We start from the raw sequence: 12,483 nt of genomic DNA, 5'->3' as shown, positions 1-12,483 counted from the left end.
TCCTCCAGATGAAACAAGTGTAGGGTAGTTTAAAAAAATGTCAGTGATTACCAAGGATTTGGCAGAAGGAGGGAAGAACACATAAGCATTGGGTGTTTTAGGTCAGTGAAAGATTTCTATATACCCTGTAATGGTATACACACAACCCATGTGTAGAACTGTAAACCATGGGGTTTAGTTAGTAATCACATCTCAATTTGGAGTCATCAGTTTTAACAAATAAACTACATTAATGCAAAGAATTAATAAGAGGATAAAGTTTGTAGGCTGGAGATGCACAGTACTGTATAGGAATTCTCCTTACTGTTTACAAGGGTGTTTTTGTAGATATAAAATTTTGTAGATAAAAAAAATTCTACAAAATAAAAGAAAGTATTTTCAGATCAGTCTGGGAATCCTTCTTCATATGAATCCAATCTGGCACTTTTCTCAGTACGATTTCTCTGTTTCCAGCGTTTAAATCTCACTTCTCTGTGCAAGATTTCCTTTAGTTTCCTATTTCCTGGGTCATTTCTGTCAGATTTGAGGGGTGGCTTGGTGAGAATGCAGACATATGCCCACAGGCTGTCGTCTGTTCTCCGAATGGCGTCCCATATGTTGTTGACATGTAGAGTTTTCATTGTTGACATTTACGAATTTACTATAATTGTACTTTGGTTTCCTTCTTGACTCAAGTTAATTGCAAGGGTGTTTAAATTTCTAAGTGGTATTTTTCAAAAAGAAAGAAAGAAAGAAACATGTTACTAATTTCAGTTTACGGATTGTTGTTTGAAATATATGAATTGCATAAATTCTACTTTTGGAATCTGTTGAAGGGTTTTTGTTCTTAGTAGATAAGTATAAAGCCAAATTTTGAAATGTTTTCTAGCTATTTTACAAAAATGTGTAACATTCTTATGTCACAAAGTTTAATTTTCCTTTCTATAGGTTTTGTTATATTTTTCTGTTTAATATTTTGAACAATTTATTATTTACATATACACAGACACTAATGTTTTGTTACTTTTTGTGAGTTTATAAATATTCTTTTTTTATTTTTTGTTAGTATTTGTTTGCAATGCATAACAATTACAGTCATCTTGGGGAACTGTTATATATATATATATATATATATATATATATCACTTTTTCATTTTTTATTTTCCTTTCATCTCTCCCCATCCTTCCCTCTCTTCCTGTTCCCAGATTCTTTTCCAGTTTATGAATATTCTTTTGTCATTTTTTATTGTATCTTTTTCAATATAAATAATCCCTTATCACATAATACTATGTGTCTTGAATTTAATTTGAATTATAGCAGTATTATATTGAGTGCCGTCTTTCAGTTTTTGATTGCTTAGTGTACCTTTGACCATCTATTTTTAAACCTTAATATCATTTGCTTCAGCTGTTTTTTTTTTTTTTCTAAACAGTATTGTGGCCATTAATCCTGAATTGTCAGGTACATCAAATTAAAAAGAAATGCCTAGTAGATAAGCAAATACGGCTTTTGGATGTGTCTGGGGTCCTGAAGATATGACCATGGGGTCTACATCTGGTCCCTCACCAGTTCCCCCAGCACTCATCCCCTTTGGCTGCCACGAATGAAACAGCTTCTGCCATAATGTTTCTAATGTGGACTGAATCCCTTCAAACCCTGAGCCAACTTCATCCTCTCCTTCCTTAAATTGTGGGTACTAAGCATTGTGTCTCACCAGTGAGAAAACTGAGTTATACAAGTACACAATTGGATTTTATGTACAGTTTTTTTTTTTTTAAGTTTTTGTTTCAGTGGAGGAGCTTGAGCCACTCCCCACTTATTGTTAGAAATGTTGTCTGGTATAACTTCGATCGGTCATCTCTCTGTAACGTTTCTCTGCTGAGTAATTTCAGCTCTTCTTTTTTTTACCCCTTCTTATTGTGTTTTTAGTTGTAGGCTGAGCCTGCCACCCAGGAATGTCTACACCTTCATTTCTGGACCTTCTATGACAAAAGAGATTTGGCATATATGACTAAATTAAGAACTTAAAAGCGAGATTAGCCTTAATTAACCCGGGAACCCTAAAAACAATCATATGGGGGAGGTTAGAGGAAAATTCAACACACAGAGACCTCAGAGACTGGATTATTGTGCCCCAAGGTAAAGGTATGCTGGCAGATACCAGAAGCTAAAAAAGACAAGGGACAGTTTCACCGCTGGCATCTCTGGAAGGACCATGACCCCGTCAGCACCTTGAATTTGCCCTGGTACGAATGACCTGGGCTTTTGGCCTGTAAAATTCTAACCAAATGCATTCATCTGGCTGTAAACCACCAACCTTTCAGTAGTTTGCAATACTGGTCAGAAGAAACAAACACACTAATATTTCTCCATTTTTCATACCACAACATAAAACAAAAGTGATATCTAAAGTCTATAAATGAAAAGTCACATGATTTCTTTCCTCTCTCTCCCCTCACTCAACTCCTCAGATTTGTCTCTGAAGTACTCTGTAACTATTGCTATAATTGTTTTATGAACTTTATTGCTTACATCATTGCTGTCATCTATTCCTCAATTCTAAAGCTCCTAAATTTTATTTTATTTTATTTTATTTTTTGGTACAGGGAATTGAACTCAGGACCTTGCAGTTGGCAGGCAGGTGCTCTGCCCCTGAGCCATATTTCCAGCCCCTGAGTTCTTAAATTTTATAAAATTCTGTCAGCTGAGTTTCCCTAATGAAGATATTCAGGAAGAGTGCGTGGAGTTCTATTTTCTTCCTTCTTATACATCTTTGAGAAACTGTTCCATGCTTGGTGCAGAAATGATATTTACAGAGTTCTTGGAGCATAATTTTTTCCTTCAAAGCTCTGAACATGTTCTCTTACTATTTCCTGGCACTTGTTTTGAAGAGAAGCAGCATAATTTCAGATGCATTTCTTTTAGATAGCTTTTAATTTTTTGCCCTGCCTTGATGTTTGAAGATGTTGTAGGTACCCTTTTTCATTGTGTCTCAGAGTATATCTCAGTTTATTACTTGCCTGCTGCTCTGGACACACTTTTGTGATGTTTTCTACTGCTGCAGGATTTGAACCTCAGGTCACCTCACTTGGGACATTCACCAATGTCCAAGGTTCTTACAACCTTCTACCCCATGGTGGGGTGGCACTAGATTTAACAATGCTGAATTCATAGATCTCACTTAGAAACCTTGTTTTTATCCAAGGAAACAATTGTTGTTTTTTCCTTATATTTGACCATCCATTTCCTCCCTTTCCATTTGTCACCTTTTGCATAAGTGCCGGTGTCGCTCCCGGCCGGCAGGAACAGCACACAACAAGATCTGGCAGTGGCTGGGCTTTCTTTATTTTCCCTCTCTGTACAGTCTGCCCCGGGATCCTTCCCGGCCGAAGCCTCAACCGGTCCGCTCCCCGCGGCTCCTTCCGTGCTTCTTCTCTACAGTCTGTCCCGAAGCCTCTACCGGTCCGCTCTCCGCGGCTCCTTCCGTGCTTCTTCTCTACAGTCTGTCCCGAAGCCTCTACCGGTCCGCTCCCCGCGGCTCCTTCCGTGCTTCTTCTCTCGTGGCGGGAGAGGCACTCACTTTTATAGGGTTACAGTGGCCAATCAGTTCAAAGCGCGTGATGCGGGCTGATTGGCTAACATCAGTTGTTGCTAGGCAGACTATCTTACAGGGCGGGTTGTTTACCAAGCAGGAAGCAGGAGATAAGCGCCATCTTAGCACACTCGATGGGAGGGGTAATCTAGCTCAGGCTTTGCTCTTTCCTACAGGCCTCACGTCCGCCAAGTAAGGCGACCGGGCTCGGCCGCGGCTCCCAACATCTCCCCCTATTTTATTTTACAAGAACGAGCGCATCGCAGCCTGTCCTGGATCGAGCGTAGAGGCCTACGCCCTGTATCTGAGGCCCACCGCAGGCCTTTGGGTTGGAACCCGGGCGGCCGTCCCAGGGTCCACCAAGGCCTTGAGGCCCTCGTCCTTTTTTCCAGGGCCAGGGATAGGTCAGACGGAACCTGGGTGCACATAGGCATACGCTCACGTCTCTCCTTATGATCCCCTTTGGAGAGGCATCTAGATTCAGGGCGGAATCTAGCGATCCAGCGGCTTTCGTGCGCCATGGGGTAGGGCCTGGCTTAGGTTGAGTCGTGCTGGGGAGGCACGCTCTTACCCGTCATTGACTCACCCACCCTGCTACATGTTGTTGTCTAGGGAGGAGAATGTGGGAAGCCTGTCACTTTTAAACGCGGTCATAGGCCATGCGAGCGGGCCATGCGTATGCCTGGGGGTCGTTTTGCCCGTTCTGGACCGCTGCCAGAGCAGCATGGGCAACCATGCGGACCTGACATCGGGCCACCGCAAGGCGTCCATTAATAAACGATGTGACCCATCTGAGCAAGAATGGTCCTATAAGTAAAAGCAGAAGCAGGGAGCAGATAGCACTCCCAGTGTAGAGGGCAGCCCTTTTTTGGCTCATCTTGACTTTACGTCTACGGCTGGTCCCTGGTGGGGCAAGTCTGGTCTTCGGCCGATGGACTTGTCGCACGTGTCAGTCTCTCTGGGACCCACAGTGGTTCTCGTCCCGGTTCCTGCGGAAAAACACAAACCGCACCTCGGTTCCAGCTGATTACCGGATCCGGGCCCATCCATTGTCCTGTTAGGACATCTTTCCATTTCACCCATCCCTTATTGCTAGGAGATGGACTAGAATGCTCCATAGCTGGTGAGTGGTTATTATTGTTTAAAAAATTGTATGTGAACAGTGCCATAGATAACCGTGCCTTTGGAGGCAGGCCTTGGCTTACTCCCCCTCTTTGTTTATATAAAACTTCTTTGAGGCTTTTGTGAGCTCTCTCAATAATTCCTTGACCTTGAGGATTGTATGGGATACCATGCTTTAATTGTCTGCCATTGATCTTAAGCAAAAGCATGGGCCTCTTGTCAAGAGTCATGTGGAGTACTGGAACCTCTTATGAAGGCTGGGGAGCAGCAAGAGCTGTGCTATCCTGTCCCCCTCATTAATTACCATAGTACCTACAAGAGTTTGAACCATAATCTTAATATTTCCTGTATAATCTGAGTCTATGACCCCAGGGATCACGGTGAGACCCCGAAGGGCCGTGGAGGACCTTCCGATTACTAGGCCAACTGTATTTTCAGGCAGCGGTCCCTTGAAGGTGGTTTCGACCACCTGAACACCCATGTCGGGCGCTAATATGAGTCTGGAGGCGACACAGAGGTCCACGCCTGCTGACCCAGGGGTAGCCCTTGTGGAAGGCTGCCACCCTGTGTTGTTCTGTCTCGGGGGTGGGGGCCCGCCGGCGAGGAGGGCCCCCTCTGGCCGTTTTTTGGCTCGTTAACATCTCGGCCACAAATACGATTTCCTTGAGCATCATAGACTGATCTGCAATCCTCTGCCTTATGTGGGCCCTTTCTGCATCTCCCGCAGACGCCATACGATCCCTCGTTTTTGGGGCGAGGCCTGGCGCTTGTGTTATTCGGGCAGTCGCGTTTGATATGCCCTGGGTCCCCACAGCTGAAGCACCCCTTGGCCTTGCGCTCTTTCCTCGGCCCTCGAGGGCCCTTTTGTTGTACTGCCGCGGCTAGGAGGGCCGCAACTCCTGAATGGGAAAGTGGCCCCCCTATTTCTCTGCATATTCTGATCCAGGCGTTAAGGTCCTTATTCTTATGTGGGGCTATTGCTGCTTTACATTCTTTTGTACACTGTTCAAAAATTAACTGCCTGATGAGCGGATGAGCCACATCCTGGTCGGAAAATATTTTATCGGCAGCATCCTGCATCCTGGCCACAAAGTCAACGAATGGCTCCGTGGTGCCTTGAACTATTTTTGAAAGACATAGGGAGGCTGTTCCAGCACCACTTACCTGCTTCCAGGCGCGAAGCCCTATGGCATTAATTTGTTCATAAACAGCGCCGGGGAACTGGGTCTGATCATCTGCATGTTGGCCTTCTCCCATAAGCATATCCTTATTCCATCCCCTGTTTCCTCGACTGGCATTTCTCTCAGCCTGTTCGGCGGAGAACTCCGCGTACCAGGCTCGCCAGTCTAGGTAACTACCCGAGGGCAGGCAGGCTTTTGCCAACTGGACCCAATCCGCGGGGGTAAGGGGCCCGGAAGACAGGTTCTCCAGCATGGCAATGGTATAAGGTGCGGTGGGTCCGAAGCTTGTAACAGCACTCTTAAGTTCTCTGATCTGTTTTATTTCAAAGGGTTCCCACACATTACGTCCCTGGCCTAGGGCCATTTGTACAGGATATATCCCATAGGGGCCGCTATCTATCCCTGGGAATGGGTGGTCTTCATTAGACACACGACCCCCACGCCACAGCTGTCTGTGGAAATAATGTCCCGCCGGCGGCGGAGCATCATAAGATGGCGGCCGCGGTTGGGTAGAAAATGGCGGCCTAGGCATTACTTCCTGTACTGGCTGAAGAGGGGGGAAGTCCCAGGCGGCGGCCTCGCAGCGAGGGACCGCTTCCGGGAACGAGTTCCAGGGCGGAGCATAAGGTTCTGTCTCCCTCCCCTGCCAGGGGGCGCTCAGAAGCTCTCTGCTTTTTCGTAAGCCTAGTTGAGCGGAGCGCAGTTCTCGGCGCAACGCAGCGAAAGAGCCGTGTGCCTCCCTATCACTTGGCTTAGCCTCCCGGCAGTCGGCCCTTCTGGCCTCCCCGTCATTCAAGTCTCCCTCTTCCTCGGAGTCTGACGACTCCGAGGCTTGAGCCCTGTCTTCCTCTTCTGTACCTTTGTCCTCCTTGACGGACCCCTCTCGGGAGCTCCTTGACTGTCTTGAGAGCTCCCCCGTAACTACCCTCAATCTTAGTGCCGCTACTTGGCATGTTTCCCATTTTTTTTTTTTTAATGTTACTCACCGCGTGAGGCCCAAGGAATCCGCCACATACGCGTGAGCCTGAGAGGAGTCTACAAACCCTGTAGGTGCGCGCCACCCAGGGCCCAGGCTTATCCTCTACTCACCTGTCCTGCAGCACCGTACTGGAGAATGCAGTCCACCGCCGTGTCTCGGGGTTGATCAGTCCCCGTACGGGCCACCAGTTGTCGGTGTCGCTCCCGGCCGGCAGGAACAGCACACAACAAGATCTGGCAGTGGCTGGGCTTTCTTTATTTTCCCTCTCCGTACAGTCTGCCCCGGGATCCTTCCCGGCCGAAGCCTCAACCGGTCCACTCCCCGCGGCTCCTTCCGTGCTTCTTCTCTACAGTCTGTCCCGAAGCCTCTACCGGTCCACTCTCCATGGCTCCTTCCGTGCTTCTTCTCTACAGTCTGTCCCGAAGCCTCTACCGGTCCGCTCCCCGCGGCTCCTTCCGTGCTTCTTCTCTCGTGGCGGGAGAGGCACTCACTTTTATAGGGTTACAGTGGCCAATCAGTTCAAAGCGCGTGATGCGGGCTGATTGGCTAACATCAGTTGTTGCTAGGCAGACTATCTTACAGGGCGGGTTGTTTACCAAGCAGGAAGCAGGAGATAAGCGCCATCTTAGCACACTCGATGGGAGGGGTAATCTAGCTCAGGCTTTGCTCTTTCCTACAGGCCTCACGTCCGCCAAGTAAGGCGACCGGGCTCGGCCGCGGCTCCCAACACATAAGAGAAGAGAATCTTTTTTATAGCCCCCGGGAGCCTTCAGACTCTGATCCTTCCCTACCACCCCATCCCTGCGGCACTTTCCACGTTAGCGCTGAGATGCACTTGTGATCATGTCACAGAGACAAAAATAAAAAGGAACGGCTGCATTCAACAGACAGGTTCAGACTTCTGACGATGTGATTTATGTGGTTCAGACTTTATCAGGATGCAAAACTGTAGATACCCATAAACGACTGTGCTTTTCATTTCAATACAGAACTCAACAAACTGCAGGAGGTGTTCAACACTTTATTCCAAAATAAGAATTGCGTATATTTTACCCAGCTGTATGTTCTGAACACCTTTAAGGCAAGCAACCAGGGCTAGGTGAGGTACATGTGTTATCAATTTAATGTATTTCCCGCTTACAATGATTTTATTGTGATGTGACTGCATCCTAAATCCACAATAAAATTCATTAAGGTGCTACTTATCTGAGTCAGGTGAAGAGCAAATGAGGCACACATGCAGTGGGTGCTCATCTTGAGACTTCCCTTCGACACCCTGGAGACTTAACCTTAGGTTTACAAAGCATTGGTACAGCTGGACTTTCAACAGAAATGGAGCTTTAAGTGAGCTGGAAAATACCCACTATGATCATTCTGTCAGAGACTTGTCATTTAATTATAATCCAAGTTCACCTCTGGCAGAAGAGAGATTAACTTCTCACATCCAGATTTCCTCTTCTGCACAGTTTATAAATAGTCCTGTACACAGATAATTAGCCGGTGTGGGTGAGGTTAATAGGAGAGATGGGGAGAAGGCGGGGAGACCTGGGCTCTGCTAGAGAAGCTCATGGAGGAGGGCACCTCTGACTGTGCATGGAGGATGACAAATGACCCCAACAGCACACAGCGTCCTGGGAAACTGAAACCCTCCATCATCTCTCAATTACTCACGCGGATAAAAGGCAAATGAACTTTTGTTTCTAATTATTCTGGAATGTCAGTTGTGGTGGAGAAAATTGGTTTAGCTTTAAAAGTCAATTACAAATAAATGTACCATGCAAATGTCAAGAAGGACGGGTCCTAAAATGTAGAATTTCCAAGAAGCTGTGGCTGGAGGGAGGGAGAGTTGGAAGCATTGTCATCTGTAGTCCAGAGCAGTGCAACTTGCAGCACCCAGAACTGTGCTCTGATCCCCATGAGGAATGGGCAAGGTGGGTCACATCCTCCCCAGTCCATCCCTCATCCCTACCTGGTTCCGTTCCCAGATGTCTAAGGTGCTCGAGGCACTCCTCTCCCCCTGGAAACCATCACCCACCTCTCTCTCGTTGGTGTCCTCAGGTTGTGCTGCTCTATGCCTCCACCTATGTCCTTGTGTCCCTCAGCATAGACAGATACCACGCCATCGTCTACCCCATGAAGTTTCTGCAAGGAGGTGAGTGGATGCTCTTCCTTCCTTTCTATTTAGTTTTTCCTGTCCATTTGTGTTTTTCTGAGCCCGTGGTTTCAGTCTATAATGACGACTTTCCTCCAGGAGAACTGGTGCATGTACCTAACACATCTCAAAACTTTTTGCACCCCCATTCTCCTCGTCTCCCTTCCTTGTTCCCTCCCCTGGTCTCCTTCCCACTTGCAAAAGGTCTGTGTAAAGAAGTGCCTCTTGAGTGAGGGTACGGTTGTTTTCATTACTGTCTTATTCTTAACAATGACCCTCCCTTCTTTTCCTCCTTTCCCTTTGCTCTCCACTTCCACCCTTTATAGTTTCAAGGTCATGATTGTTCCAAAAAGGTGTTAGTAAGGAAGCTTAGAAGCCTGGGACACCTATGGATCCAGGGGTGGCCCAGCTGCTAGGGAAGGTGCTGGCAGGATGTGCTGTGACAGACACCCTGCTTACACTCTGTCTTTGGACCCCCCTGAGAAGCATTCCACACAAGGAAGGGGACTTACACTGCAACTTGTGAGGTTTCCAGGAACAAATCCTCTTACTGTTGATACAAAGCCCTGAAAGCACTGTAGAGAAATTTTTTCATTGATTATCATCCCAAACTCAAAAGAAAACCTTCCCATCCAGAAATGGAGTGGGTGACTGAGATAGCACAGCCCAATGTTCCCAGAATATGCTGGGAGTGGGGACCCAAGGCACTCAGGACCTGTGGCTGCCCAGAATAGAAGTGGCCACTCGCGTGAAAGTCCCTGAGCTCAGGGAGGGCCCACTACCATGCCTTGCTGCTCCTTCCCCCAGCCCACCAAGCCTGGGGTCAGATGGGGTCTACGCCAGGTAGGGCACTCAGTGGGCTGCTGAGTTTGCAGGAGAGCAGAGGCTCGGAGGAGCAATGGGCAGGTTGGCCACCTGCTGTTGCTGTTCCCCTAGGCAGAGCCCACCCACCACTACTTGGCCCCTTGGCCAATTTCTCACAGAGAAGAATGGGGACTGATACCATGGGGAGGGAGCTTATTAGGAAAGCTTAGCTCTACTGATAAAAAGCCAAATACTATTTTAAAAAGTAAGCAAGGCAAACTATAGAAATAGATGATGATGAATGTGCTTAACATTCTAACTGGGTATGGTGATGCATACTGTAATCCCAGCACTCTGGGAGGTGAGCCAGGAAGATTCCAAGTTCAAACCCAGTCCAAGCAATTTAGCAACACAGCCAGACCCAGGCTCAAACTGAAAACAAAGGCTGGGGTGTAGGTCATTGTGAAGACCGTAAGTTTAGTTACCAGTACCTAAAAACATTAAATTAAAATTTAAAAAATAAAAAAAAAAGCAGCATTGCAAGGATTTACATCTAAGGAAAGCAAAGTTAATGGAGCAAGCAGAGGTTTAGAATAAACCTAAAGACTGTCATCAGAGGGCCACAGGATGGCAGTGAAATGTGGTAATTTCAATTACCATTGATAAGGGTATAAATGGACACAGATACATCAAACAGCAGATTCGCTTTTTTTGTTTTGTTTTGTTTTTTGCTTTTTTACTAAAGTGGCAAGTTCCGGGGCCAGCAAGTCCAGAGAAGCTGACAAATGTTTTGCTCTTTAGGAAAAAGAAACATAAGAATAATTAGGGAACTATCAATAGCAGTGAAGAGAAATATGCCATGTCAGATACTAGAGTGTAACAGTAAATTTTGCTCTTTAGAACATTATAGTACCAGAACCAGAGCAGCATAAGCATATAAAATTTCAAATCAGTTGGAAAAGAGTTAGACCCTATGGAAGAGCTCTCTGAGCATTTAAAAAAAATATTAAATTACCACATGTCACAGTTGAGGTTCCAGGTGGATTGAGAAAGTTAACTATTTTAAACATAAAACTACTAAAAGAATAAAAATAAAATTTTTATAATATTAGTAAGCAAAAAGTTTTCCCAGAAATTATACCAAAATTAGAAACAATAAGCAAAATACACAGATTTTTATAACAAAATAATTATAAACTATTTAACACAGAGTGAAGATGACAATCAAAATGGAAAATATTTGTACTTAGCAGGCCAAGAGCTAATAACCTTCACATAAAGAATTTTGGCAAGGAACTGAGAATATACCAATTAAAAAAAGAGATTAAAAAGCAAAGAAGCAAAAGCACATCGCCAATAGAACAGATCATGTGACTACTTATTAAAGAACTGCAAGATGAAGGATTTGGGCAGGAAATTTTACCAACAAGATAATTAGAAGAGTCCTCTTAGTTTGGGGGGAATGTAGGGAAGGAGTAACCCCCATGACCTTCTGGTAAGAGTGGCCCCTCCTGGACAGACCTGGATGCATGTTCTGTCGTCACCCCTCGACCCATGGGGACCCTGAGGCAGTGAGCAGTGCAGCAGCGCCCATGGCCTCCTGCAGAGATGCTGGATGTGCACTTGGGTGTGTCCTGTCTCCCACATCTTTCTCTTCTCTCCAGCAGAAAGGCAAGCCAAGGTCCTCATTGGGGTGGCCTGGAGCCTCTCTTTCCTGTTCTCCATCCCCACCCTGATCATATTTGGGAAGAGGACATTGTCCAATGGTGAAGTGCAGTGCTGGGCTCTGTGGCCTGATGACTCTTACTGGACTCCGTACATGACCGTGGTGGCCGTCCTGGTATACTTCATCCCGCTGACCATCCTCAGGTAGGAGGCAGGGACCGGGCCACAGGGAGCTCCTGTGTCAGGCTGCAGGTTCCTCCCCTCCAGAGATCATGGTACTCCTGCTGTGCTTGAGGGAGCTGAGCAGATTATCACACTTTCCCTGAAGCTACACCAGCACAGCCCAGTCCTCCAAGAGAGGGTCAAGCTGAGGGAGTCGACATTTACTGCCAAAGAACCACAGGATGGGCTAAACAGGTGCCTATCTGCACCCTACAGGCCTGTGAAGACTGTGGTCTTCATTGTACAGGCATAAAAACCAGACTCAGAGAAATGAAGTAATTTTCCCCAACATCGCAAGGGACTGAAACTCAGGGTTAACATGGTATGAATTTCGCTTTCTTCTATCCTACAACTTCCAAATGCAAGATAGTTCTGCTTTGGGGATGTTATAGATGAAAGGATAAATGGGCCAAAAACAAGCTGAATGAAAGGCTCTGGGTGTACTGGATGTACTAATCTGCTAACAGATGCACACAATGGGGTCGGGCAAGTGGGGAACCAAAGAAGAACACTTTAGAAGCTGCCCTGAGAAAGGAAAGGACCCAGGGAGGATCAGATTGAGGGAAAAGAAGCAGGGTCTGTGGGCTAGAGGCCAGGTGGGGTGGCAGAGAGAGGACAGATAATGGTGGCAGTAGTAATGACCGCCAAGCCACAGGGTGTCCCCTGGTGCCGCACTGATAGGTCCCAACAAAGAGGACCCCCAAAACTGATTGTGACTAGTTCTGCCTTGGTCCCATGCCAATGTGAAATGGTTGCTTCCATGTGTGGGTGAGGTAAGGGACCACA

At 46.4% G+C, this 12,483-nt stretch overlaps 1 protein-coding gene across 4 annotated transcripts in view; it reads left to right on the top strand.

Annotated features, from left to right (window-relative positions):
* The window catches only part of Npsr1 (neuropeptide S receptor 1), a 163,414-nt gene that overhangs the window by 127,433 nt on the left and 23,498 nt on the right, over nucleotides 1-12,483 (top strand). For 3 of the 4 annotated variants that reach the window (XM_063233860.1, XM_063233859.1, XM_063233858.1), the window contains 2 exons: nucleotides 8,913-9,006; nucleotides 11,475-11,679. In XM_063233860.1, coding sequence (XP_063089930.1) covers nucleotides 8,913-9,006; nucleotides 11,475-11,679 — 299 coding nt within the window. The remainder of the gene's footprint in view (nucleotides 1-8,912; nucleotides 9,007-11,474; nucleotides 11,680-12,483) is intronic. The other variant, XM_023565220.2, reaches the window with a different exon arrangement.

This window comes from Cavia porcellus, unplaced genomic scaffold (genome assembly GCF_034190915.1).
Source record: "Cavia porcellus strain 051 isolate PalLab524CR breed Dunkin Hartley unplaced genomic scaffold, mCavPor4.1 scaffold_23, whole genome shotgun sequence".
NCBI classification, from domain to species: Eukaryota; Metazoa; Chordata; class Mammalia; order Rodentia; family Caviidae; genus Cavia; species Cavia porcellus.
This window is presented reverse-complemented; position numbering and strand designations above follow the sequence as displayed.